The sequence below is a fragment of the Typopeltis vanoorti genome, chromosome 7 (assembly GCF_054136105.1).
Source record: "Typopeltis vanoorti isolate ZY-2024b chromosome 7, IOZ_Tvanoo_1.0, whole genome shotgun sequence".
In the NCBI taxonomy this organism is placed as follows: Eukaryota; Metazoa; Arthropoda; class Arachnida; order Uropygi; family Thelyphonidae; genus Typopeltis; species Typopeltis vanoorti.
This window is the reverse complement of record NC_143555.1, coordinates 123060110-123085000: the sequence shown is the minus strand read 5'-3', so window position 1 is coordinate 123085000 and position 24891 is coordinate 123060110. Positions and strand designations below refer to the sequence as shown.

General features: G+C 35.7%; 1 protein-coding gene across 4 annotated transcripts in view; it reads left to right on the top strand.

Moving 5' to 3' along the window:
- Positions 1-24891, top strand: part of LOC150105013 (sushi, von Willebrand factor type A, EGF and pentraxin domain-containing protein 1-like) — a 344216-nt gene that overhangs the window by 113764 nt on the left and 205561 nt on the right. For 3 of the 4 annotated variants that reach the window (XM_090396105.1, XM_090396104.1, XM_090396102.1), the window contains exons 3-4: positions 6018-6259; positions 9318-9734. In XM_090396105.1, coding sequence (XP_090252231.1) covers positions 6018-6259; positions 9318-9734 — 659 coding nt within the window. The remainder of the gene's footprint in view (positions 1-6017; positions 6260-9317; positions 9735-24891) is intronic. The other variant, XM_090396106.1, reaches the window with a different exon arrangement.

Sequence of the window (24891 nt, the reverse complement as noted above, 5' to 3'; positions counted from 1 at the left end):
TATTTTCCAAGCTTAAACTGATTAAAAATTATTTGTGAACAGCAATGATCCAAGAAAGATTGGTTGGTCTAGCAACTATATTGATAGAGGTGGACATAGCTTATAATTTAAATTTAGAAGAGCTTATAAACAGTTTTATTGTGCGATATTCCCTTAGAGCAAACATTTAATTAATATTATTATGTAACCATTTTGCATTAATGTTTCTCTTGTAATAAAAACAAAATAGCAATTGGAGATTTTCTTATATTTTTTGTCTTATAATCCATCAGGGGTGATATTTAATTGTTTGCCTTAGGGCACGATCTAATCTGGCAACAGCCCTGAAGACCAAACTAGATGGTAATGCATTTCTTTAGGAGGCTTCCTGATCAACTGGTGCATAATATTGCTAACTCTACACTGCCAGGTCCTGTCTGCAGGGAGGCTGTGTTATGATTTAGAGACTGGATGCTTTCTGTATGGCAAGCAAAAAATCTAGTCCTAACACCCTTGTCAATCATAGGTTCATACAATTTCTAGGGATGACCCCCTCATTCTCTTCCTTCCTGCACTGTTCAGGAAAAAAAAGTCATCAGAATCAATCCTATAAAACTCCTTTAATAATTTATATACCTCTATCATATCTCCTCTCTTACATCTATTAGCTAGTTTTTGGAGCCACAGATCTTCAATCTTTCCTCATAGGAAACATTCCACAGACCTGCAACAATCTTTGTAACTCACCTCTGGATCCTCTCCACCATTTCTTCATCACCAAGAAATCCAGGTGACTAGATCTGTGTGTAATACTCTCCAAATGCAGTCTTATTAATGTCTTGTAAAATGGAACAAAAACTTCCCTATCCCTGCTTGTCTGTGTGTTCTTCAACAACCATGAATTTGATGTGATATTTTGGCAATATGCCTCTAAATTTAAATTTTCTGTCCACAATAACCTCCAAGTCCCTTGCTTCATCAACTTCTTGCAGTTCAGTTCCATTAATACAGTACACAGCATTGATCTCATCCTCCCCACTTTAAACTGACAGCCATTTTTAGCCCATACTGTCAGCCTATTTAAGTCATCCTGCAAGACATCTACATCATTTGAATTGATCATCGCTCTTCTCAATTTTGCATCATCAGCAAACAAGTGGATATTTCCTTTCAAATTATTTCCAGTATCACTGGTGTACAAATTAAACAACAGAGGAGCAAGTACCAAGTTCTGAGGTACACCACTAGTTACCTGCCTTCTCCTGGACTCAGCCCTTCCATAAACAACTCTTTGATATCTGTCCATCAGTTACCCTCTAATCCAAATCACTAGCTTTGGATCCATATCAATTTGCTCCAATTTATGCAACAGAGTCCAGCAATATCACCGAGTAAGGATTTCCTTTTCAACTCCACCGTTACTTTATTATAGTAAGTTACTAAGGCAAGACCTACCCTTCACAAAACCATGTTGCCCCTTATAAAGTATCATATTTCTGTCCACCCAGTCCTGATTTCTAATTTTTATCAATTTCTCCAAAACCACCACTCCTTATATACTGAATGGCCTATAATTTGCTACCCATTTCCACTCTATTGGAACTTTACCAGAACTGAGGAATAAACTAAACAGTTTTGGCGCTAATTCTCTTGAACATTCTTGTAGCACATGGGCTGATATGCCATCTAACCATTAAACAGTGTTGGCATTAAGATTCTGTAATATATTAAGCACTTCTGTTTCTTCTATCTCTTAACTCTCATCAGTCAGTGATGCATTCAGCACTGCAATATCACAACCAAGATGGTACACTTTTGCAAAATGATTATTAAGTAACTCAACTATTTTCTTCCATAACTTCCCTATCGTCAACATTTTTTAAAGTCATCCTACTATAGTCATTCCTCCTTTTACTTGCCACATAGTGAAAGAATTCATTAGGATTTCTTTTGGGCTCATCAGCTAACTTCCTCTCATAATTGACTTTGGCCTTCTTTACCATGCAGGTCATCCTTTTTGCCTGTACCTTGTACTGCTCATGGGTATGCTCATCACATTTTTCTTTGTACTTCCTCCACAACCTTTTTTTTATCTGCAACTCCTACTTAATAATACTATCCATCCATCTTACTCCTACTTCATTTCACCACCACAATGTCACCACACTTGACTGGCCTCCACAGAGTTCTGATCTCAACCCTATTGAACATCTGTGGGATGAACTTGAGCATTGGGTGAGGTCAAGGAATGTCTGTCCCACAACAGTCAAGGATCTCATTACATGCCTACAGGAAGAATGGTCCAAAATTACCATTGATTGCTATCATACACTTGTGGAAATCATGTCCCATAGGATTGCTGCAGTCATCACAGCGAAAGGAGGTGTTTTACATTTTATTAAGGTGGACACCATGGTGTTTGTTCCTTATATTATGGTGTCCGTTGACTTCTTTCCAAGCAGTGTATTATAAAATGAGTAAATTACTAAGGAAGGACCTATTTTTTTACAAAACCATGCTATGCTGTCTACCCTAGGGTATTATATTCTTATTCACTCATTCTTGAATTCTATCTTTAATCAACTTTTACCCACTCCTGAGATACTAATTGGCCTGTAATTTGGTACTTCTGTCTTGGAGCCACCTTTATGTAATAGAACTATCTTACCCTCTTTCCACCTTCCCCCCCCCCTTGGAACCTTGCTGCTTGTTTCATTTAAATCGTTCAAAATAAATATCACCTTTATCATCTTTAATTCCTTTTATAGGAATAGCCTTCAGATATTTCGGCACTTTCCTGATGTTTACGTTCTGTAACTTTTGTTTAGCTACTTTTACACATTGTTTTACTTTCTTTCCGTTTTGTCTGCTCTCTCAGCACATGCTGATTACTTGCTAATACCTTTCAGTATGGTTTCTTTTCCATGACTAGATGTTTAAATTCCTGATTCCACCCTGGAGTTCTGAATTTTCTGTCTTTGAGGACAGCTTCATAACATTTCTCTTCAGCTGAATTGGTGTTTTATTTCAGTCTCCCACTGAGTCTCCATGGCATTTGGTTCTTTTCTTTACTCATTACTTTTCCTCATGTGAATTTGCGTGCATCTTTGTGAAAGTGGTATTAGTAATTTAGTCCATTACGGGACAGAAATCCAGCAGGTATTTATCATTATTATTAGCTTTGCTCTTTCTCCAAATTTTCCCCAAATATCTGTCTGGTATTTTTATTTCCTACTCTGATCACACTGATATTATATTAAAGCAAGTTAAGTTTAATGTAATAACTTTGTGTGTGTGTGTGTGTGTGTGTGTGTGTGTGTGTGTGTGTGTGTGTGTGTGTGTGTGTGTGGGTGGGTGGGTGGGTGGGTGGGTGGGTGGGTGTGTGTTTAAATGTCATTATGTGCAATTTGCAATTTTTACTGTTATTCCACCAGGTATGTTCTGGTCCAGATTTGGGATATTTCTTTTGCTGATGATGTAGAATTGGAGAGTTATGAGAATTGAAGCCGATTGTCTTGTCTCTTTTAGGAGAATTTACTTATCTTGGAGAAACGAGTGGGGTAATGTTTTAATATTAATAAGCACAAGTTTTGCACTTTGGAGATGATGGGCTGTGTGTTATATTACTGGAACTGTTTTGCATATCCTGGAAGCAGTTCACCAGTAATACAGGATCTTGGGGGTGAGTTACTGAAATTCAGAGGACACGGAACTTTTTTATATGAATCCCATTCATGAAAGATTGTAAGCCTATAGTACTATTAAGTAGGCTAAGGATTAAATAATCCATAAAATCTGCTCTTACCATCTATTGTCTCAATAATTTTCCTTCTTCCTTTCCACTAGGTTCTGCAAGTTTCATATCCTCATCTATCTTCATGCTTAACAATCCAGAAACCACCTTAGTCATTTGCAGAACTTTTCCAATATATCCTTTTGAAAATCAGGTGACTAAATGTGGTAATGCATATGTTGTCTGATCAAGGCCTTATCGCCTTCTTGTATAATCTCCTTGCTTCTATGTGACACTGTTCTCTACCTCCAGGAAGGTTTCCCCCCCCTACTAGTTGTATTCTCTGCTTCTTGAATTTTAAAATGTTACTTTGCAACAGTGAACTGGTACCTTAACTTGTCTACTCACCCAGTGTTCAAGGTCCTTTTGTAAAGTTACTTCTGCTCTACTCAGTTCTTCTCTACTTGTGCAGTTTGCAGATGTTGCAAATCTCCATTCAAAAGCCTTTTCTAATACCATTTAACATACAAGTTGAACAGCAATGGTCTCAAAACACTAAGCACATACTGACATTTCTCTTCTGAGATATTGCTCTCCCATACACTTCACTGATAGTTATCAGCCACTCTTCAGTCCAACCAGTGGTGGCCCATGAAACTTTAAGTGGGGATGCTGCCTATACAAAATTTTTAAAAAAAATCATTCTTTTTTTCCTAATTAGTAACCAATTTATTAATAAATAAATCTGTAGATTTATTTATTAATAAATTGGTTACGGATTAGGAAAAAAAGAAATTTTTTAAAAATTATTTTGTATAGGCAGCATCCCCACTTAAAGTTTCACGGGCCGCCGCAGAGTCCAACACACTAATTTATTATCCGAACCATTCCAGTCACAGCTTCTTGGTCTGGAAGTTGAATGTGGATGTTGAAAAGCTGCAGTTGATCTTAGTCTTAGAAGAAAGTTGAGGAATGATGGTGGTGGTTTCAGAACATATTCCCCCTCCCCCCACACACACACCCACACACACCCACCCACCCTCTCAACTTACAATCTGAGTTATTAGTGAGCCTGTGTGTGAAAAGACAATCATTCAATAGAATTGTTCTCTTTTCAATGCTGACAAGCATTTCTAAAGAATATGATAATTTGTTTGCACAACCCAAATATGTAAACAACATTTAAGGTTGGGCTAATTTGGGATTTGTGCTGTTCATTGCTGCACAGGCGATAAGTGTCTTTTTAATTAATTAATTTTTTTATGACTGAATAGGCTACAGCTGAGATGTGCCAGAAAAGGTTTTGAGCTGTACTAAGTCAGCCCAAGAAAAATAATTTTGTTTGGAGATCTCTGTATTATCAGAAGATTCAGATATTGTATGAATACTATGACAAAATTGCATTTTAGTAGCATTGAAGTTTATAATGCTATTGTCAATGCACTGAAGAAAGGAAAGATCAGAGGTTAAGGCATTTTGTTATGGAAGATCTTAAGGCTTCAAATGATTTTGTGTTACGTCTCCTCCTCAAATGAAGATGAGAAATAGTATACCATCATCAGAATATCGATGGATAAGATGAAAGATCAATGTACTTTTATGAGGATGAAGAGTGAGTGAAAGTACAGAGCCCTGAGTCTGAGAAAAGAAAACTATCTGCAATGAATGATCACTGCAGTAGCTGGCAACCAAATTACAAAGGTGCAAACTATAAGGTGGTAGTTTGGTGAGCAGGCCTCTGTGTCAGACCTGAACAAATACCTTAGAAATGTGCAGATCTGCATGCGTTTCTCCAAACCTCTTTATGACTTGTGTTCAAAAGTGATAGCTGATGTCTAGATCAATTTGCATTAGTGAAATTCATATCGCTAGTCACTGATTAGCTGGATGTACAACTGGTGAGGAAATTAACTGTTGAGCTTTTTCCATGATTTGATATAACTGAAGTTAGCAACTGGACAATAACTTGGTGGCTGTAGCTTACTTGTTGCCATATTTTGGAATGAGCTTAATATAAGCTGTTCCCATGCTTTTGGGTTAAGTGGATGCTAGATAAATGTAAAAAATTAAAAGAAATGTAGGATATGTAGTAATTGTGGAGCAGAGCACAGGTGTTAGTACAACTGAAGGATCCATTCAGGAACAGAAGACTTGATATGTAGAAAAATGTTCTGTATTTTTCTGAATGAACTTGAAAGTGTAAAATAAGCAAAAAAAAAAAAAGTGATATTTGTATTTCTGTTAACTGAATATGCAAAGGTTAAGTGCTTATCAAAACTAATAGGTTTTTCTATTTCTTTAAAAGGAGTCCAGTGGCAAGAGAGAACTTCCATTCACTATCTAATATCCAGGAAGCAAGAAGTAACCAACAGTTTAGACGTCAGCACCAAGACATTAAAAATCCCAACAGAATTGATGTTCGTGTTTTGTTGTCTTCATTCCCTCCTGAAACCCCTTCCCAAAAATTGCCATTAGTGGATGATGTGGGGAATATGACATTTCATCACTTAGGCGTTCTTCCACATAGAGAGGGACTTATCCAAAAAGGTAATTTCTCTAAACAAAAGTTGCCTATGTTATTTGGAGCAAGTTAAATTTGCATGAGGAGTCAAGCAGTTTACTAAAATTAATGACAAGGTTCATTTGAGGCCAAATATAGCCAGCTTAATTTTAAGTGAGTGATTTTAAATCTGTTCAGTTTTGTATATGATAATTCGTTGATAAAGGTTCTTGCTATTCTGATTCTTGCTTTATTTTTTGCAAAATCTAAATTATTTTTTTAAAAAAAAACCTTAACCTGGCAGTTGTTTTATGCTGAAAGTATATTATCCATAAAAGGGATCTAAGATGATATGAATTTCTAAAATTCTTTTGGGATAGGAGCAAAATATTGAAATATCCAGAACCACCTTTTCCATATGGCAAAGTACATAGTTGCACAAAAAATACTGGCACTAGTGGGGTTTTTTTTTTTATTAAAAAAATTTAATGTTTTACTGCTATTATTCAGAACCTTTATGCAATCACAAACTCATTGCAATTGTAGACAAAAGTATTACCATTCCTTAACCTGTCTGAATGTTTACCAGCCTATCCGGTAATGTATTTTATTGTCATAGCCACTTCTCATTCTTACTCTCTCCTTTTTCATCTTTCAGGGATGGCCCTTGTCCATGTTCCTTCCCCTTTTTCTACTATATGAAAAATCTCATGTTGATGTTTATTGAAAAAAAAAAAACAGTATTTGAAGCTAATAAATTTATTTAGCTAATTAGGTTACTAAGCCAATACCTTGGTTACCAAGACATCTTCATGGGCACCAAAAATAATATGGAGCACATGCATGCATGCCTGCAGGCATGTTAGTAGGAAGACAAACTCAGACTGATTGTAAACAAGACAAGATCCTACAGTCTTAACTGGCACAGAGGGTGCCAGTTAAGACTGTAGGATCTTGGAACGTGGAACTGTAGGATCTAGGAACTTAACTATAATTTAAGTTAAGACTGTAACTTAAATATTTTACTTAATAACTTAAATATTTCTATCATATCTCCCCTTTTTATGCCTATCAACCAACTTCTGCAATCCACAGACCCTCAATCTGTTCTGCAGGCCACTCACCATCATTGTTACTTGCCTCTGGATCCTCTCCACCACCTCCTCATCCCCAAGATACCCAGTTGACCAGACCTGAGCACAAAAAAAAAAAAAGCCTTCATAGGACCAAATGTGGTCCTATGAAGGCTTTATAAAGAGGAATGATAACTCCCTTATCTCTGCTTGTTATTGTGTTCTTCAGTAACCAAGTAATCCTGAGCTACCCTGGTTACTTTAGCAATATACTGTCTAAACTTCAACTATCTACTACTACCCCCAAATCCCTAGCTTCATCATTTTGTGGTACAGTTTCTTCGGTGTGGTACATAACTTGTAATCTTTGTATCCCAACATGCATAACTTGACAATTTTCCATTCTGTTTTGTCCATACCGTCAGCCTATTTAAATCATCCTGATGCACATAATAGTTAATCATCCTTGATTAACTATTACCCTACCCAACTTTGCATCATCAGCAAACAACTGAATATCTCTCTTCAAATTATTTCCTGAATCATTTATATACAAATTAAACAGTAGTGGTCAAAGTACAGAGCTTTGTACTTCGACCACTGCTGGTCACCTGCCTTTTCTTGGATTCTTCATAAGATGAAAGAAAAACCAATCTTCTACACAGATCTCACTTCAAAGCATAGATCATTCATGAAGGAGGCTCAAGTTCTACAGAACCCTGATAAATTCAATAGAGTTGGTATGATCCTACACAAATCGATGCATCACCTATCGACAGTAATTGCAAAAAATCCCTATAAAAATCTATTTGTGCCTTCATGTACATGACTCATTATTCTCCATGTCATTTCACTAGTGTCTTTAAAGCACTCTGATAATGCTAACTTGTTGCTGAAATGCTGGCATGTAAATATTTAGTTAATAAATTATTTTCATTCCAGTCCCAGTTTTTCTCAGGAAACTTCAAGATAAAAGAAGTAATTATATATAATGCTTGGATACAACTGCATCTGGATTGCTGTGGTCAGATTCAGTTGCTTGGGTTTCTTGGGGATGAGGAAGTGGCAAAAGATAGTAGGTTTGTGGCAGTTTCTCTTCAAGGATGTACTGAAGGGTTTTTTATGGGTTAAAAATTTGGTTTTTATAATTGAAAAGAGGGGATATGATAGAAACATAAGTTGTTAAAAGAATTTTTATATGCAAAATAATGCAAAAGAATTAATCTCGATATTAACCTACATTTAAACATAAACAGGATAATAAGGGGATATGATATAAAAATTCTTTTAACAACTTATGTTTCTATGCAAAATAATGCAAAAGAATTAATCTCGATACATTTAAACATGAACAGGATAATAAGAAAAAACATATGAAAGAAATGTTGAGAAAGATTATTGGACCATCAGAATACTGAACTGTATGAATGGAGACATGGACTATAAAACTTATTTCACAGATCAGTTGATCAAATAGGTACTACCAATAAAACTGACATTCCTACAGAATACCCTGATCAAAATGGATGTATTATGTTAATGAAAGGCCTTAGACAACTGCATGAATACATTACTCCAAATGCAGCCTATGAATGCGTTCACCTGTATGAGCAAGTTGTGATGACTTTCCAAGAAGCCATTTCATTGTTATGGGAATATATTGCCCAGATATTTCCATAGTCTGAAGATATAGAGAAGCTCACAGTAATCTAATTTACAGTGCCTATCATACCTTGCTTTTTCAAAGCAACTGATAATTTGTGATTTTTTCTTCATTCCTGGATACAAAGCAAATCTAAATATTTCATCTATATTATCCTCTGATTACTCAAATGATGAAAGCAATGATAATGGATAGGGTAAAGGAGACAAAGTGGACTCTGCAGTACACCTTGTTAGTTAAGTATACTACATGCATATATTATTCAATAACAATTAATATTGACCATGCTATTCAGTTTGCTGATATTTTATTGAATATTTTAGATATTTAAAGGAAATCAAGCAACTATTTATTTTTTTTTTTTTTCAGATGGCAGTAATCTTGAAAGACATCACAGAATTAGACATACATCAGCCATAAGAAGACATCCAAGGGACCATCCAGTAAAAGCATCTAGTTCATCTTATGCTAATCTTTTAAACCAACAAAGACAAGCTGTTTTTATGGGCACAGAACGCAATCAAGAGCATTCTTTTTCTGGAGTTTTGCATGGTAATGTTACACAAGATTTGTCATCCAGAGTAGCACTGAAGAGAACGCATATACCTGTTCATGCAACACTTTATAAAAGAGTAATACCACATCTAGATCCTTCAAACATCACTCCATATTCTTCACAAAGAAACAGATTCATTTCAAGGAATGAAAACTTACCATCATATTACTTGACTTTCAGATTACCTGATAAATTTTATCCTCGTTTGGAAAATGCAGGCATTCCATCAGGTAACAAGCATTATTAAATATTTCTTAATCACATGAGTTCTATTTTAAACACTTTCGCATGCTATATTACATAGAACAAATTCATAATATTTCATCAGAATTTTATTTGCAGCATACTTTTACATTTGGTAATTATGCACTTCTTTGTGATCCACATTTCATTAAGAAATATATCAGATTTGAAAAGAAATCTTGATTTTCACACAAGAAATGATTTAACTTCAATGATACAGATTTTATGAAGGGCTGTCCTGTGTGTGTGTGTGGGGGGGGGGTTTCCCTCCATCCAATGGTTGGTGGGTAGTAATGCTACTTTACTAGGGAATTATTATAGAACAAGGGGGGGGGGTTCCCATTGCCTTCCTTGTCCAATAGTATCCTGTGTCTGTTGATATATGTGCTTATGAGATCAATTTGCTTGATATGAAGGGATGAAAAACCAAAGTTTCCAGGAGAAAAACCCTCCTCCTCTGTATGAGACTGGCTAACTCACTTTTGATTGAAACACCCTAATAAAAGTTCAGGTCAGACAGGATTCGAATCCAGGTCTTTCCAACCGAGGAGCCCTGGCAAAACTATCTGAGCTATAGTGGCTCTCCTATCCTAATAGACCATATGAAATCAACTGACTTTTTTTATGGCTTGGAGAAGTAGATGAAGAATAGGTTAGTTTGAAGCTTCTGTGACTGAGGCGAAAATGAATTGCAGAATATCTGACTTTTCTTTATACGTGCTAATGGATCATTGAGGATGGTTCATTATCCTATATTAAATTAATAAAAGCTATATAAGCTAGTTGTGAAGTTTCTTCCTTGTTGTAGATGTTATTGCTTGCAATCTTTAGTTAAGTAATATTTAAGTAATCTTTAGTTAAGTCACTCGGGTGATTCATTTTAGTTACTATTGCTGTTATCAGTTTATCTAGAAAAATCAAAGCATCTTGATACTTTTTTAATATAAACTTTTTAATAACCAATTAGTGTTCAAATAATGGCACATGAGTTTACAAATAAGTTTCTTTGGATTATGGATTGCTCTTGATGTTTACTTGAACTATATTCAGCTTGGTAATCCAGTGTTTTACATTAGAAAGTAGTCCTTAAGATGTTAATTCTTGAATTTAAAATGAAATCTTATCTAAAATGTCTTAGATTTATCTTTTGCTGTGGCTCCCACTCAAGAAAGGATTTTGTTGTAAACCTATTGTACATTCATATTGTTGGTAGACTAAGGATCACTATACAAATGTAAAATGAAAAGCCACCAAATTCACTATCATCTATCAGATATGTGAAGAATTAGTATACTTGCTTTTTTTATATATTACATTTGTGTAAAACAAAGATAAATCAGTAATAAACATTTCAGATTACAAGATTCTGTTTTTCATCTTCAAGAACAGAACTAACATCCTAAGTACTCCTTCTTTCTAGTTATAAACCACTAGACTACAGAGTATTTAACTACTTTCTACTAACCTTTCTCTACTTATCTATCTTTCTATTAAATTTTCCTTTCCCTAGGTAAAGACAGTTTTTCTTAATCACTGTGATATAGACAAAAACTGTCTGTATCTCATCAGTGGGAGCCCACTGGCTCCCACTGATGAGACCTCAATAAAGATCGAAACCAGTCTGGGTAGTGGCCCTTCCCTTAATGCATAACATTATACATATCTGCAAGGAGATGTGCTTTGCATTATGGGAGATACTAAGACAAGGAGTGATGAGAGCTTGGTCCACCTTTACCACGAGTTGCCTCAGTCCTGAAGATACTTCAGGCACAAACTTTGTTTGCTTACACTTGAATAAAGGATTAAACTTAATTTATTATAGTCTTAACCAAGTGGGAAAAAAATCTTCCAACAAGTTCTTTCATTATGTGGCAAGTAAGAGGAAGAATAAATATGGAAGATTAACCTTAATGAGTGATGATGGTCATGAGGAGACAGAGGTGGATAAAATATTAGAGTTACTCAGTGTCCACTTTGCAAGGATATATCATCCTAGTGAGGTTACTGCTTTAACCTATGTGACAGACACTAATGTGGGAACAGAGGTGGATGAATTGGAGGTCCTTACAATATTGCAGAATCTCAATGTAAATGCAGCTGTGGGATTAGATGGGATATCAGCTAGGGTTTTGCGAGAATGTGAAAGAGAACTGGCAATGCCTTTGACTAAGCTGTTTAATTTAAGTCTCAGCTCTGGTAGAGTTCCAAGGGAGTGAAAAGAGGGCAAAATTATTTCTTTGCATTAGAGACGTTCTAAGACTACAGTAAAATTATAGACCAATCAGTATCTCAGGTGTGGTGATAAAAGTACTAGAAAAATTGGTATAAAAGAAAATCCAAGAAGATACAGTATGAGGGTTAACATGGCTTTGTGAAGTCTTTGATCAGTCATGCCTTAGTAATTTACTAACTTTTTATAATAGAGTAAAAGCTGAGTTGGATAAAGGAAATGGCTACATGATGATTTTTGCTGGACTTTGCAAAAGCATTTCACTGAATACCACATAAAACAAATAGGATGGATATGACACTGGTTAAGTGGATAAGAGGGTGGCCTGCTGGACAGATATCAAAAACGAGTATATGGACTAGTAGAGCACTGCAAAGGTCAGTGCTGGGACCATTGTTGTTTAATTTATATATAAATGAAATAGGAAATAACCTGAAAGAAAGTATTCAGTCGTTTTCTGATGATGCAAAATTAGGTAGAGTAATAGTTAATCAAAGTGAAGTGGAGAGCTTGCAGGACGATTTAAATAAGCTGACAGTATGGGCAAAAGTTAATGGGCATCAGTTTAATGTTGAGAAATTTAAAGTTATGCATTCTGGGATAAATAGATTTCAAAAAAAATTTTGAAAAGTTTTTTACCTTGGGTATAATATACATTAAAGATACCAAGAAATTTTATACTTGGTTTTAATCCTTTTTCCAAGTAAGCAAAACAGAGTTTTGTGCGTGAATGTATTGATGTCTGAATTCATGATGAAATATATTCATGTCTGGCATTGCATTATACATGCCTGAAAGGTGGGGTGCTTTGCATTATGGGATACATATTAAGGCAAGTGGTATGAAGTCATTAGCCTCTATATACAAGTAGCTCAGACGTGAATATATGTCACGCGCAAAAATTTGTTTTGCTTACTTGGGAAAAGGATCAAAACCAAGTATAAAACAAAAAAAAATTCTAGGTATCTTTAACGTATATTACACCAAGGTAAAAAACTTTTCAACATCTTTTTCTCATCCAGAGATTTTTATTAAGAAAGTCAAGCACATTTTGTCTACTTGTATATGAGATATATATGATTTCTGCATTACTTCTACCTTGGTATCTCTCCCAGGTCTGGCTTCCACTGAAGTAACCTCAATAAAGGTCGAAACCAGTCTGGGTAGTGGCCCTTTCCATTATGCATTGCATTATACACGCCTGAAAGGGATGTGCTTTGCATTATGGGATACATACTAAGGCAAGTGGTATGAAGTCATTAGCCTCTATATACAAGTAGCTCAGACTTGAATATATTTCATGCACAAAACTTTGTTTTGCTTACTTGGGAAAAGGATTAAAACCAAGTATAAAATTTCTTGGTATCTTTAGCGTAAAATAAATTTCAAGTCGTGTATCATCTTGATGTCACTTTACTCCAGGAAATAGATGAAGCTAGAGATTTAGGGGTGGTGGTGGTAGACAGAGAGTTAGGTTGCTAATGTAGCCCATAAGATTACTTGGCTATTGAAGAACACATTAACCAGTAAAGATATAGAAATTGTAATTCCTCTTTATAAGGCCTTGATACACCCACATCTGGATTACTGTGCTCAAGTCTGGTCTCCTGGGTTTCTTGGGGATGAAGCAATGGAGAGGATTCAGAGGCGAGTGACCAAGATGGTGAGTGGCCTATGAAATGTTCTCTATAAGGATAGATTGAAGGTGTGTGGATTGCAGAAGTTGGTTGATAGGAGAAAAAGAGGGGATATGATAGAAATATTTAAGTTGCTTAAAGGATTTTATAGGATAGATGCAGGGGAAATGTTTCAGCACTTGGCTAGAGGGACCAGAACAAGGGGGTCATCCATGGAAGTTCAATTAAAGGTGTGGTTAGTAGGGGTGTGAGGACTAGATTTTTTGCTTGCAGAGTGGTGAATGAGTGGAATGGGTTGCCAGAGTCAGTTGTGAGTGCTATGTCTGTTAATGGGTTCAAGGAGAGGTGTGATAAATTGTGTGGATAGATTGGGTTTCCCGTGATGAGTCTTTGGACTCCATGGATGTGCCCATATAATAATAAAAATTTTAAATTACTTTCAGATTTATATTTTATTATTGGAGCCTCCATAGTTCAGTCAATATAGATGAAGCCGTTTGGTTGGAAAGACCTGGGTTTGATTCCTGTCCCTAATGTGAGGAACCTTTATCAAGCCTTTTTTGACTAAAGGTGAGTTAGCCAGTCTCACATGGAGGTGGAGGATTTTTTTTTTTCTTTTTGGAAACTTGGGTTTTTCACCCCACAAAACAGGCAAACCGGCCCCACCCATGAACACACACACACACACACACACACACACACACACACACACACACACACACACACACACACACACACACACACACACACACACACACACACACACACACACACACACACATCTAGAGTCATAAAATACTTACTGTAGGGCAGGGAAGGCAACAGGAAACCACCTCATTCCATAATCACTATTCCCAGGTTAAGTAGCATATTGCTATCCCACCAACTATAAGGTTGATAAAGATTACAAAAATAATATAATGTATTATTATCATCATTATTATTATAATAAGACCCAATAGAATCAAATACTCATCCAGGAGGTCATACACATAGCTCATCATACCTTGCTTTAAACACATTCAAATTCTCTGAAAACACCATACTCTCAGGCAGTGCATTACAATCATCCACAGCTCTTTATGTAAAAACCTGCTTCTCACTCCCTTGCTCATGCCCTCTCTATACAGGTATGACCTCTTGTTCTCCCACCATTTTATGAAAAATATCTTCAACGTTAATCCTATAGCAACCTTACCAACCCCTTACCAACTTGTGCATCTCTATCATATCACCCCCTCTTCCTCCTATCCACTAAACTCTGCAAATTTCATTGTCTCAATCTTTCTTCATATTCATCATTCCAGAGATTAGAAACTATTTTAGCTAGTCATCTCTGGACCTTCTCCAACATCTCTTCATTCTTTTGAAAACCAGGTGACCAAATCTGTTTACAGTAATCTATATGTGACCTAATCAAAGCCTTATACAATGGAACCAGAATCTCCTTACCTCTACAAGTCAGTGTCCTCTACATCATTCCCAGAATTTGTTGTGTTGTCCTCACAATTTTGGCAATATGTTCTCTAAATCTTAGATCCTTATCCACCATCACTCCAGTATCTCTTATTTCCTCCACCTCCAACAGTGTATCCCCAGCAAGAGTAAATTCTACATCCCATCTTTGTTTTCCAAATTTTAAAACCTTGCATTTTGCCTTGTATTCCCACTCCCATGCCCATTCACCAGTCTATTCAAGGTTTTCTTGTAAGGCCAGAACATCTGCTCTACTCCTCATAGCTCATCTCAACTATGCATCATCTGCAAACAGCTATATATTCAAATCTTCTCCAATATTATTAATATATAAGTTAAACAGCAATAGCCCTAACACAGACACCTGAGGCACACCATTAGTAACTTTCCTCTTTAGGGATATTGCTCTCCATACGCAACTTGTTGATACCTATCAGACAGCCAATCTCCAATCCAATGCACTAGTCTAATATCCAATACCGTCTGCTCTAGTTTGACTATCAACTTATGTGATAATCTATCAAGAGCCTTTGCAAAGTCTAAGTATACTGTGTATCCATCTCCCACATCCAATGCTGCTGCTGCTGCTGCTATCAGCTTATTGTAATAAGTAAGTAGATTACTAAAACATGACCTACCTTTAGCAAATCTGTGCTGTCCATCAAAATTAATACCATAATATACTACCAGAGATAATACCATAATATCAGAAGTTAAGCATCAAATTATAAGCCTATATGTGTGTCAGTTATTGTGGTTCAAGTGTTGGAGAGGCTGGTGAGAATCAGCATCTCGCCAGGATCTAGAATTGTCAACTGAATTCTGGATCCTGATTTTATCCAGCTTCTCCAACACTTGAACCACAACAACTGTTACACAGATAGGCTTATAATTTGATGATTGAGTTCCCTTATGAAGCAGCACAATCTTGTGTTCCTTCCACTCCTTTGGAACTTGACCCAATGCAAGACTCACATTAAACAAATATGTCAAGACAGATGTCAACTCCCTGGCACATTTCTTCAAAATGCACAGTGGTATATCATCAAGTTCCACAGTCTTATTAATATCAAGTTTGCTTAATTCCTCATATACCTCTTCCTCCCTTACAGTCAATCTCTCCTCCTCATCATTCATTGTTCTCAAACTCTCTATGTGGCCACATTCACAAGGATGAAAGACCTTTATGAACTGTTCATTAAATATCTCAACTGCCTGCAGGTAAGATATTTATCATAACCATTCTTTTTTTCCTGACTACATATTGTAAGAACTCCCTAGGATTTTTTTTTTTTTGGTTTCATTTGCTAACTGCTGCTCATACTGAACTTTTGTTAACCTTATCAACCGAGTCTCCCTCCTTGTTTGTTCTTTGTTCCTCATGGAAATGATTATTACCACTCCTCTTATGCCTTTTTTCTCTGTATTCCATGCTTAATCTCATCATTCATCCATTTCACACCTACCTTATTTAATCTTCTGATCTTTGGAATACATTTAGACATTGCTTTTAAAATATTCAACCTGTTTTCTGCTCACTACATGGTGAAGGCCCCTCCCATTGCAGGAGGGTTGGATCTACTAACCCCATGGTGACCAAGTCCATCTTGGGGAAGTGTTTATTCACTTGTATGAATGATTGTATGAAGGTGAAATACAATCACAAACATCTATGTCTAGTTGGGATTTGAACCGACAGCCTCTTGGCTGGAGAGCGAATACACTAACCACTTGGCAACCAGGCCGGCCATCGCAATCTATATTGTTGTAAATATAATCACCCCTTTTCATTTGCTTGCCTAATTTTCTTATATCTTTCTTGGTCACTACCCTCCACATTACCAGGTCTATAGCAACATCCACCAAAGTATTTCATTCTGTTCACTTCTATCTCACGCCATACTGCCTTAAAACCACTATTTTAGCTAGTCATCTCTGGACCTTCTCCAACATCTCTTCATTCTTTTGAAAACCAGGTGACCAAATCTGTTTACAGTAATCTATATGTGACCTAATCAAAGCCTTATACAATGGAACCAGAATCTCCTTACCTCTACAAGTCAGTGTCCTCTACATCATTCCCAGAATTTGTTGTGTTGTCCTCACAATTTTGGCAATATGTTCTCTAAATCTTAGATCCTTATCCACCATCACTCCAGTATCTCTTATTTCCTCCACCTCCAACAGTGTATCCCCAGCAAGAAAGTGGGAAACTACTACTGTTTCCCACTTTCATCTCTACCTGGTATGGACATAACTCTTTTTCTATCATCAATAGCACTCCACCTCCCTTTTTACCCCTTCTGTCTTCAAGAAACACATCCTACCTTTCCATTCTTGTCAGGATGTCATCCTCATCCAACCATGTCTCACTTATTTCAACAATTCTTGGGTGATCAAACTCAATTAATACAATCATTTAATTTGCCTTGTTTCTTAAGAGTAACTTCTAGCATTTGTATACAAACATAAGAGCTCATTACTGGATCTATAACAAGTTTGACTGATACCACTTATTAGATGTGACTTCTCCATACTTTCTTTGAGCCATTTCTTTTTCTCCTTACTCATCCCAGAACCTTCTTCAAATCCAACTGTCTTCCCCCCTACATCCCAGGTATTCCCCCTTCCCTTTTTGGCTATGCATGCATTCACATCCTCTTGGCGCATCATGTTCCCCTTTCTCCCCTTGAGTCTCCCCATTTCCCCTGTTTGTCTTCCACATTTGTTCTGTCATTCTCTACACTCGTGTTATCCACTTCTTCATTCATAAGCACCACTTCAATCTCTCCTTTTTTACTCTTCCACTCTTTCACATCATTTCTTAGTTGCTCAGTTTCATTCTCTGCACTCATTTCTCTACCTTCCAGCAGCAGTCTCTCCAAATGACTCTTACCAAAGACATTCAAATGCTGTCCATCACTCTTGTACAGGTCAATTCGTCCTTCAAACTCATTCCACATATTAACAAGTTGCACTCCTTTCTCTTCATACATTTCTGCTAACATATCATTCACAATCTTGCTCTCCACCTCATCTCATCACTGTCACACCTGAGCAACACACACACACACACTGACTACCTTTGCTATCACATTCTTCTCAACAACACCCTGATATCCAAACTTACATTTTCCTTGTTCTCAGTCAAGTCATTTGTCCCTATTACCACTGCCAACTCTTTTTCATGCTTACTCCCCATATCCAGTGTCTCAATCATTCTATTCGTTTTACCTCCAGGAAAACAAACCTTGTTCATCTTCTTGCTTATCACACCTCTAATCATCAAATTCTCATACATTGCCACTTGCAGGTCTTTCGTTACCTCTTTCATAATGACATAATTTGTTTTCATCTTCTTCACTCTTCCATACATATCTTCAATTCTCTTCATTTCAGTCCACATTTGCCTCGTATTTTGCCTCATTTTCACCATCTCAGCTTTCAAACCTTATGTCATTTTTTTGCTGTCATTCACTCTTGTTGTTCTTTTGCTAGTCACACACCCTTGTTAGCTGTCAACCTCTCTCACCACTTTACCATTAATTGCACTCTGTTTTTTTTTATATCATTATTGCCCACTTTATCATTAATTTCACTATGTTTTTCAACATCGTTTTGAAAAAATGATGTTGAAATGATGGTTCCTTACAAGGACCATTGCTGGATGTTCCACTGGTTGCATAACTTTTGTTTCCTGCTTTGCAGGTTTGCCTTCCCTCCAGACATATATTCTAAATTTGCTGTATTTCTTCTTATCCCAACAGAAACATAATCATACCTTTTCAATAAAATATTCTGCTTTTATTCTTGTTATTATTACTAATTAATAATATTGTTACTGCTAAACTATCAAGAAATTTTTATTTAAATTTTCAATAATGGATGCAAAGTAAATATCACAAAAAAACTTTATTTTATTTATACAATGAATAGATATTTATTAAAAGCAACTTTTATTTAAATTCTTAATAATATATGCAAAAGTAAATATCACACAAAACTTATTTATCTTATACAATGAATATCTATTAAAACTCTCCAAATGAACAATTTAAACATATTTTTCGGAAGAATGAATTCTTTTCAATAATTCATCATCCGCTGATATTTCACTCATAAAATCTTCACATGAATCAACCATATTATATTTCACAATAAGAATGGCCTTAATTGTCTCAAGTTTTAATTGTGTTTTCTCTGCAGTCCATAATTTATTCACAACTGAAAATACCCTTTCTTTAACAGCATTTGTCCAGGTAAGCAAAGGGCAAATTCCACTGTTTTTTTTTATATTACCATAAGGCACTTTTTGTTTCTCAAAAAATGCAAATATCTCCACCCATCTATCTCCTGTAGGAGTTTTTTTATCCTTCCATTCTTCAATTTTTGAATCAATTATATACTTCTTTAAACAAGAAACCTCAGCAAAAAAGGTTATTTTCATATATTCCATGATTTTTTCCAAAATTAGAATCTATATACTCCAACGATGCCTCAAAATGCCATGATATCCTACTTTTAAGGTTCACCCATTTAAATGTCTTAATTTCCAGGAACTGGGATGACCACATATCCAAATATTCCAAACAGTTACTGTAAAAAGTTTTAACATGAGAAATAAACAAATTTTTTTTTATGCTTCCCTCATTTTCTAAAATTCTTAAATCTCTTCTTATGCCAATAGGAACGTAGTTTGATTCGAGACATTCTCTGTATTTTGCATTTAGCATATCAAGTTCCTCTGAAACTTCCGTTATTGTATAATCATTTCCTTTAGTGTTTCTGACTATTGCCTCAAATATTGATGCCTGACTATGAAGAAATGTTAACCATAACTGAGAGGTATTATCATTGAAAAAGAGTTCAATTATTCTTGGACACTTATCAAGGAATAAGAAATATGACTTCAATGGACTATATAATTTCAGAATCCTCTCAATCACAGGTATTAAAGCTAGCCATCTAGGTTATACTGTAGCCTAGTATTTTGTGATATTCAACTTCTGCTTTTTCACAGCGTTCTTTCAAAGATTCTACTCTGACAGTGTAAATGTAAAAATGGGCTATAAATTTTTGTTACAATAGACTCTATGTCTAGTGGTAAAAGATCAGCAGCAGTTTGAATGGCATTGTGAACTATATGAGCTGCACAACCTACTCCAGTAAAATTTTGCTTTAAACTTTTGTTCAGTATAGCGAAGACATTGTTAATACCCTTTCTAGCTACACCACCAAAATTGGTATTTGCATTATCAGCACAATATGCACAACCTTCTTAGATAAATTGTTTTTTTTCAAGAACAGTTAAGATAGAATTGCTGATAAGCTCTGCAGTTTCCTCAGGTAGGGACACGAAATCAATAATCTTATTCTTCACACCACTTTTTGAATCAAAATAACGAATGATAGTAGGAAAAAGTTTTACATCTTTATGGTTTGATGTATCAGAAAACACAGATATAAAGCTTATATTTTGTAATTCCTTACCAAGCTCTTTCAATGCATGTGGTGCTAATACATTCTTGATGATAGCTTCTGCTTTTGTCCTTGCACATGTGAATTTGCTGTCGAATAATTTGCGGATCAATTTGGATGTACAGCCCATGGATCTAAAAGTTTGATTGTGATATATGGTATGGAAAGAAAACACAGCCTCTGCAATTGCTAATTCTCTTTCTTTCATCCCAAATTCAGTTTGACGGAGAAAATTGGTCATCTTTACAGATGAAGAAGCTGCCTGTAGTGCTTTGTTATGGTTATCAGAAGCTAAATGCCTTGTGATATTGCGCTTTCCTCCAGAGGTCACAGAAAATTTTCCCAAACAGATTGTACATGAAACATAGCCCTCCTGTTCATACTCCTTAATAAATAGATACTCTTTTTTTTCAAATTATCTGTCAGTTTGCAATCCCTTCGTTTACTTTTACTGACATGGTTTAAACCTGATTATTAAAAAATATTAAAATATTTTAAAGTAATTATAAACTTTCCAATTTTTAAACATATACTTTGCTATATTTTTTTTTTATAATTTCTACGAATATCTGGGATCTATGATATCAAAAACAACAATTATAATACTATGTCTACAGGTAAAACTTTGATTTTGAAACATACGACAAAATATCATTCTTTAAATTACCATTACTATAACCATGGTCAATATATCGTTTCGTGGTTTCCTTTGCTCCACAATCGATTTTGTATCGACATGAATAAAGTACTGAAAGACCTCAAACTGACAATAACTTAAATTACCTTTATTATTAAAAAAAGGGAAAATACAGCTTTTGCTGTCATGCGAATTGTTTATTTTATGAATGAAATTTAAAAGCAACAGACATCATATCTACACTTTATTTTATGATAATAATAATAATAATAATGTTTACTAAATATATGAAGAGCCAAAAACTTCAAATTGTATAATATTATTGTATATTGTAATATTATAATATAAATAATATTAATATAAATAATATTGTATAATTGAATAATAATGTTTATAACGGGCATTATCCCAGTTACAATTTGTTACAGATGGTTGTGAATTGCACAGTAAAAATAGGTAATAGTTTTACAAAACAGAATACAAATTACATGCATTAAACATACACTATATAAATTATAGTAGTAAAAACAAAAGACAAAATGTTGGTATTACATAAATTTAGATTACATTGATTGACGATGATAATTTTGTCGAACTTTAAAAGTTTGGCATATAATCAAAAAATAATTTTACATGAAAAAGTTCCTCAGAATAAACAACTAATGTATGTTCATAGTTTACTCTTTCTGTTAAGGTGAATAAAATATTTCAAATGCTGTACGTTTTGCTGTACAGGACCAGTAAATGCTGTACACTACAGCATAATACTGTACATCTGGTCACATAACCTTAGATCCAAAGAAAATCCTAGGGAATTTTTCAGTTATGTGGCCAGTCGGAGGAGAAATGATTGTGGAAGAATGACATTGTTGGATAAAAATGGGAATAGAGTGACTGATGCAGAGGAGACAGTGAAGTTATTCAAAGAACGCTTTATTGGAGTATTTCATCCTGGGGAAGTAGGTTTTAATACTAGAGGGATAGGGTAAGGTTCTAAGTTTAGAAGTGCAAGAGGAGAGTGTGTTTCAAATACTGGGTGCTCTGGATGTCAATAAAGCTGTGGGACTGGATGGAATTTCACTACAGCTTTTGAGAGAATGTGCTAAAGAACTGACAGCTCCTATGACCTGGCTTTTTAATGAAAGTCTTGCCACAGGAAATATAACCTGGCTTTTCAATGAAAGTCTTGCTTCCTTCCATTCCTTAGGAATGGAAGGAAGGTAAGATAGTGTTATTGAATAAGGACAGTAGCAGACTGGAAGTGTCAAATTATAGACCAGTTTGTGTTTCATCAGTAGTTGTTAAGATCTTGGAGAAATTAGTGAGGGAACATATACAGCATTGGGCAGATGAGGGTATTGTTATCTGTGAGAATCAACATGGATTTGTTAAGGGGCGCTCTTGCTTTAGTAATATGATTGCCTTTTATAATAACGTGACAAGAGCGGTTGATGAGGGAAAGGCATATACTGCCATTTTTTTTTTGGATTTTGCAAAGACATTTGACAGGGTGCCACATGATAAGCTGATATTTAAGTTGCAGCACATGGGTTTAGATGAGAGAATGTGGACTGCAGAGTTTGGTAGGTAGAAGAAGTAGAGGTGATATGATTGAGACTTTTAAACTGTTGAGAGGTAGTTACAGAGTTGACATTGGAAAGTTCTTTCACTTAGTGAACAGGGGGAAGGAGTGATGACAAGAGCCATCTCTGAAAGTTAGGGAAAGGAAGCTGTGAGCAAGATGGTGGTTTCTTTGCATGGAGAGTGCTTGAACAGTGGAATGCATTGCCTGATAGAGTGGTGAGAGTACGAATGGTCAATGAGTTCAAGGAGTGGTATGATAGACTTTCTGTTTTCTAGGAAGGACCTCCCATGATGTCTTTTGACTCCATGAAGGCCTGAATAATAATAATAATAATAATATCCATGACACCATACCATTTTTGAGAAATCCACTGCTTTATTTGTCTTCTTCACGGACTTATGCAATGATTTGCTTTTCACCACCATGTTGTATCAGTGTACTAACAAAAACAATGAATTTATGATAATATTGCCTAAGAAATTTATCTGAACATTGTGTTCCACACTCAAATATCCCCCAGTAATACTTGATCTACAATTTACACAATATCGACACAATTTTAAATATAAAATTTACTTATCTTGCTACAGCCCTCCTGACAACCCACATAACATATCCCATAAGAGAAAAGTCACTAGTGGTGTGCTGCAATGATCTGTTTTGGAGCTGTTACTGTTTAACTGATATGTTAATGATATACTGTACGTCCACACTTTGTAGAGCCAACCTTGGCTTTGTGCCAAGAATAGTCCCTTCATGTTGAAGGGGAGAAAGAAGTAATGGATGTACGAGTTGGTCACCAACACGCGAAATCACTTGCTTTATACATAAATTTTCCAACTGTTATACAAGCAAAATGGTTGCCACTTTAAGAACTAGAATTTTCATAAAAGAGAAGCTAATTTTCTGACGTATAATAATAAACAATCATCCCACGAAATGCATTGATTACCCTAATATCGGAATGGATTCTCCTTCTTTTGGCATGTGCAGAAGTGTCGAAGGGTCTCGCATCTGTGGGCGTACAGTACAGATTTAACTGGAAACATGGAGCTGTGAGTAAATGATGCAAAGTTAGAATTAGGAAGAAAAGAGAGATGGCCTTAAGGAGGATCAGAATAAACTGAGCAGATGTACCAGTTCAGCATTGTCAAGTATTGAAATTTGGTAGGCAAGGATGCAGAGCATACTGTTGGAGGGAAAATCCTAAGGAGCTGATGTGTGGGGATCTGGGTAGGAGCTAAAGCTTAGGAGTTGCATCACTAAAATTGAGGACATTCACAACAGATTATGGCAATGAAGACTTTGACATATAGAAGTATACAGAAGTAAAGAGGTTATGATTCCATTGTATAAGGCCTTGATCTGGTCATCTTGTTTTCAGTGGAATAAGGATGTATTACAGGATCCAAATAAGAGTGACTATGGTGGTGCCTAGTCTCTAGAATGTTGGTTAGGAAACAGAATGAGAGAATACCTAATGGGCTTCATGAATAGGAGGGATGATATGATTACTAATTTATGTCTCAAGGAGTTATTACCAATTAAATGTAGATTTTTTTCATAGAATGGAGAGAGGCAGAGGTAGAACAAGAGGCTATCTCTGAAAGCTCTAAAGAGGGCATGAAGGGAATGAAGAGTAGTTGAGTAGCATTAATTATGTAAATATCTAAAGAATGCTGAAACAGTGAATGCATTTAAGGCATAGAATAATATGCTTTTGTGTGTAGCAATGGGGACTGCAATGGATCTAGATTCTGTGTATGCATCTCCCCTGTCCAAGGTATTTGTCACCCTGTTATAGTACATTAGTAATTTAGTGAAACATGATCTCCCCCTTAATAAACCCATGCTGATAACCACAGAGAATACTGCTGTTATCAACCCATTTCTGTATCCTACTTATCACCAATCTCTCCAGGACCTTCACAACTCCAAATATGCAGACTGGCCTATAATTTGAAGCTACAGCCTTATCACCACCTTTATTCAGTGGAACAATTTTGCTCTCCTTCCACTCCCTTGGAACTTGTGCTGTTGTAAGAGTCTTATTAAACAGGAATGCCAATGCTACTGCCAATTCCCTGAAACATTCCCTTAA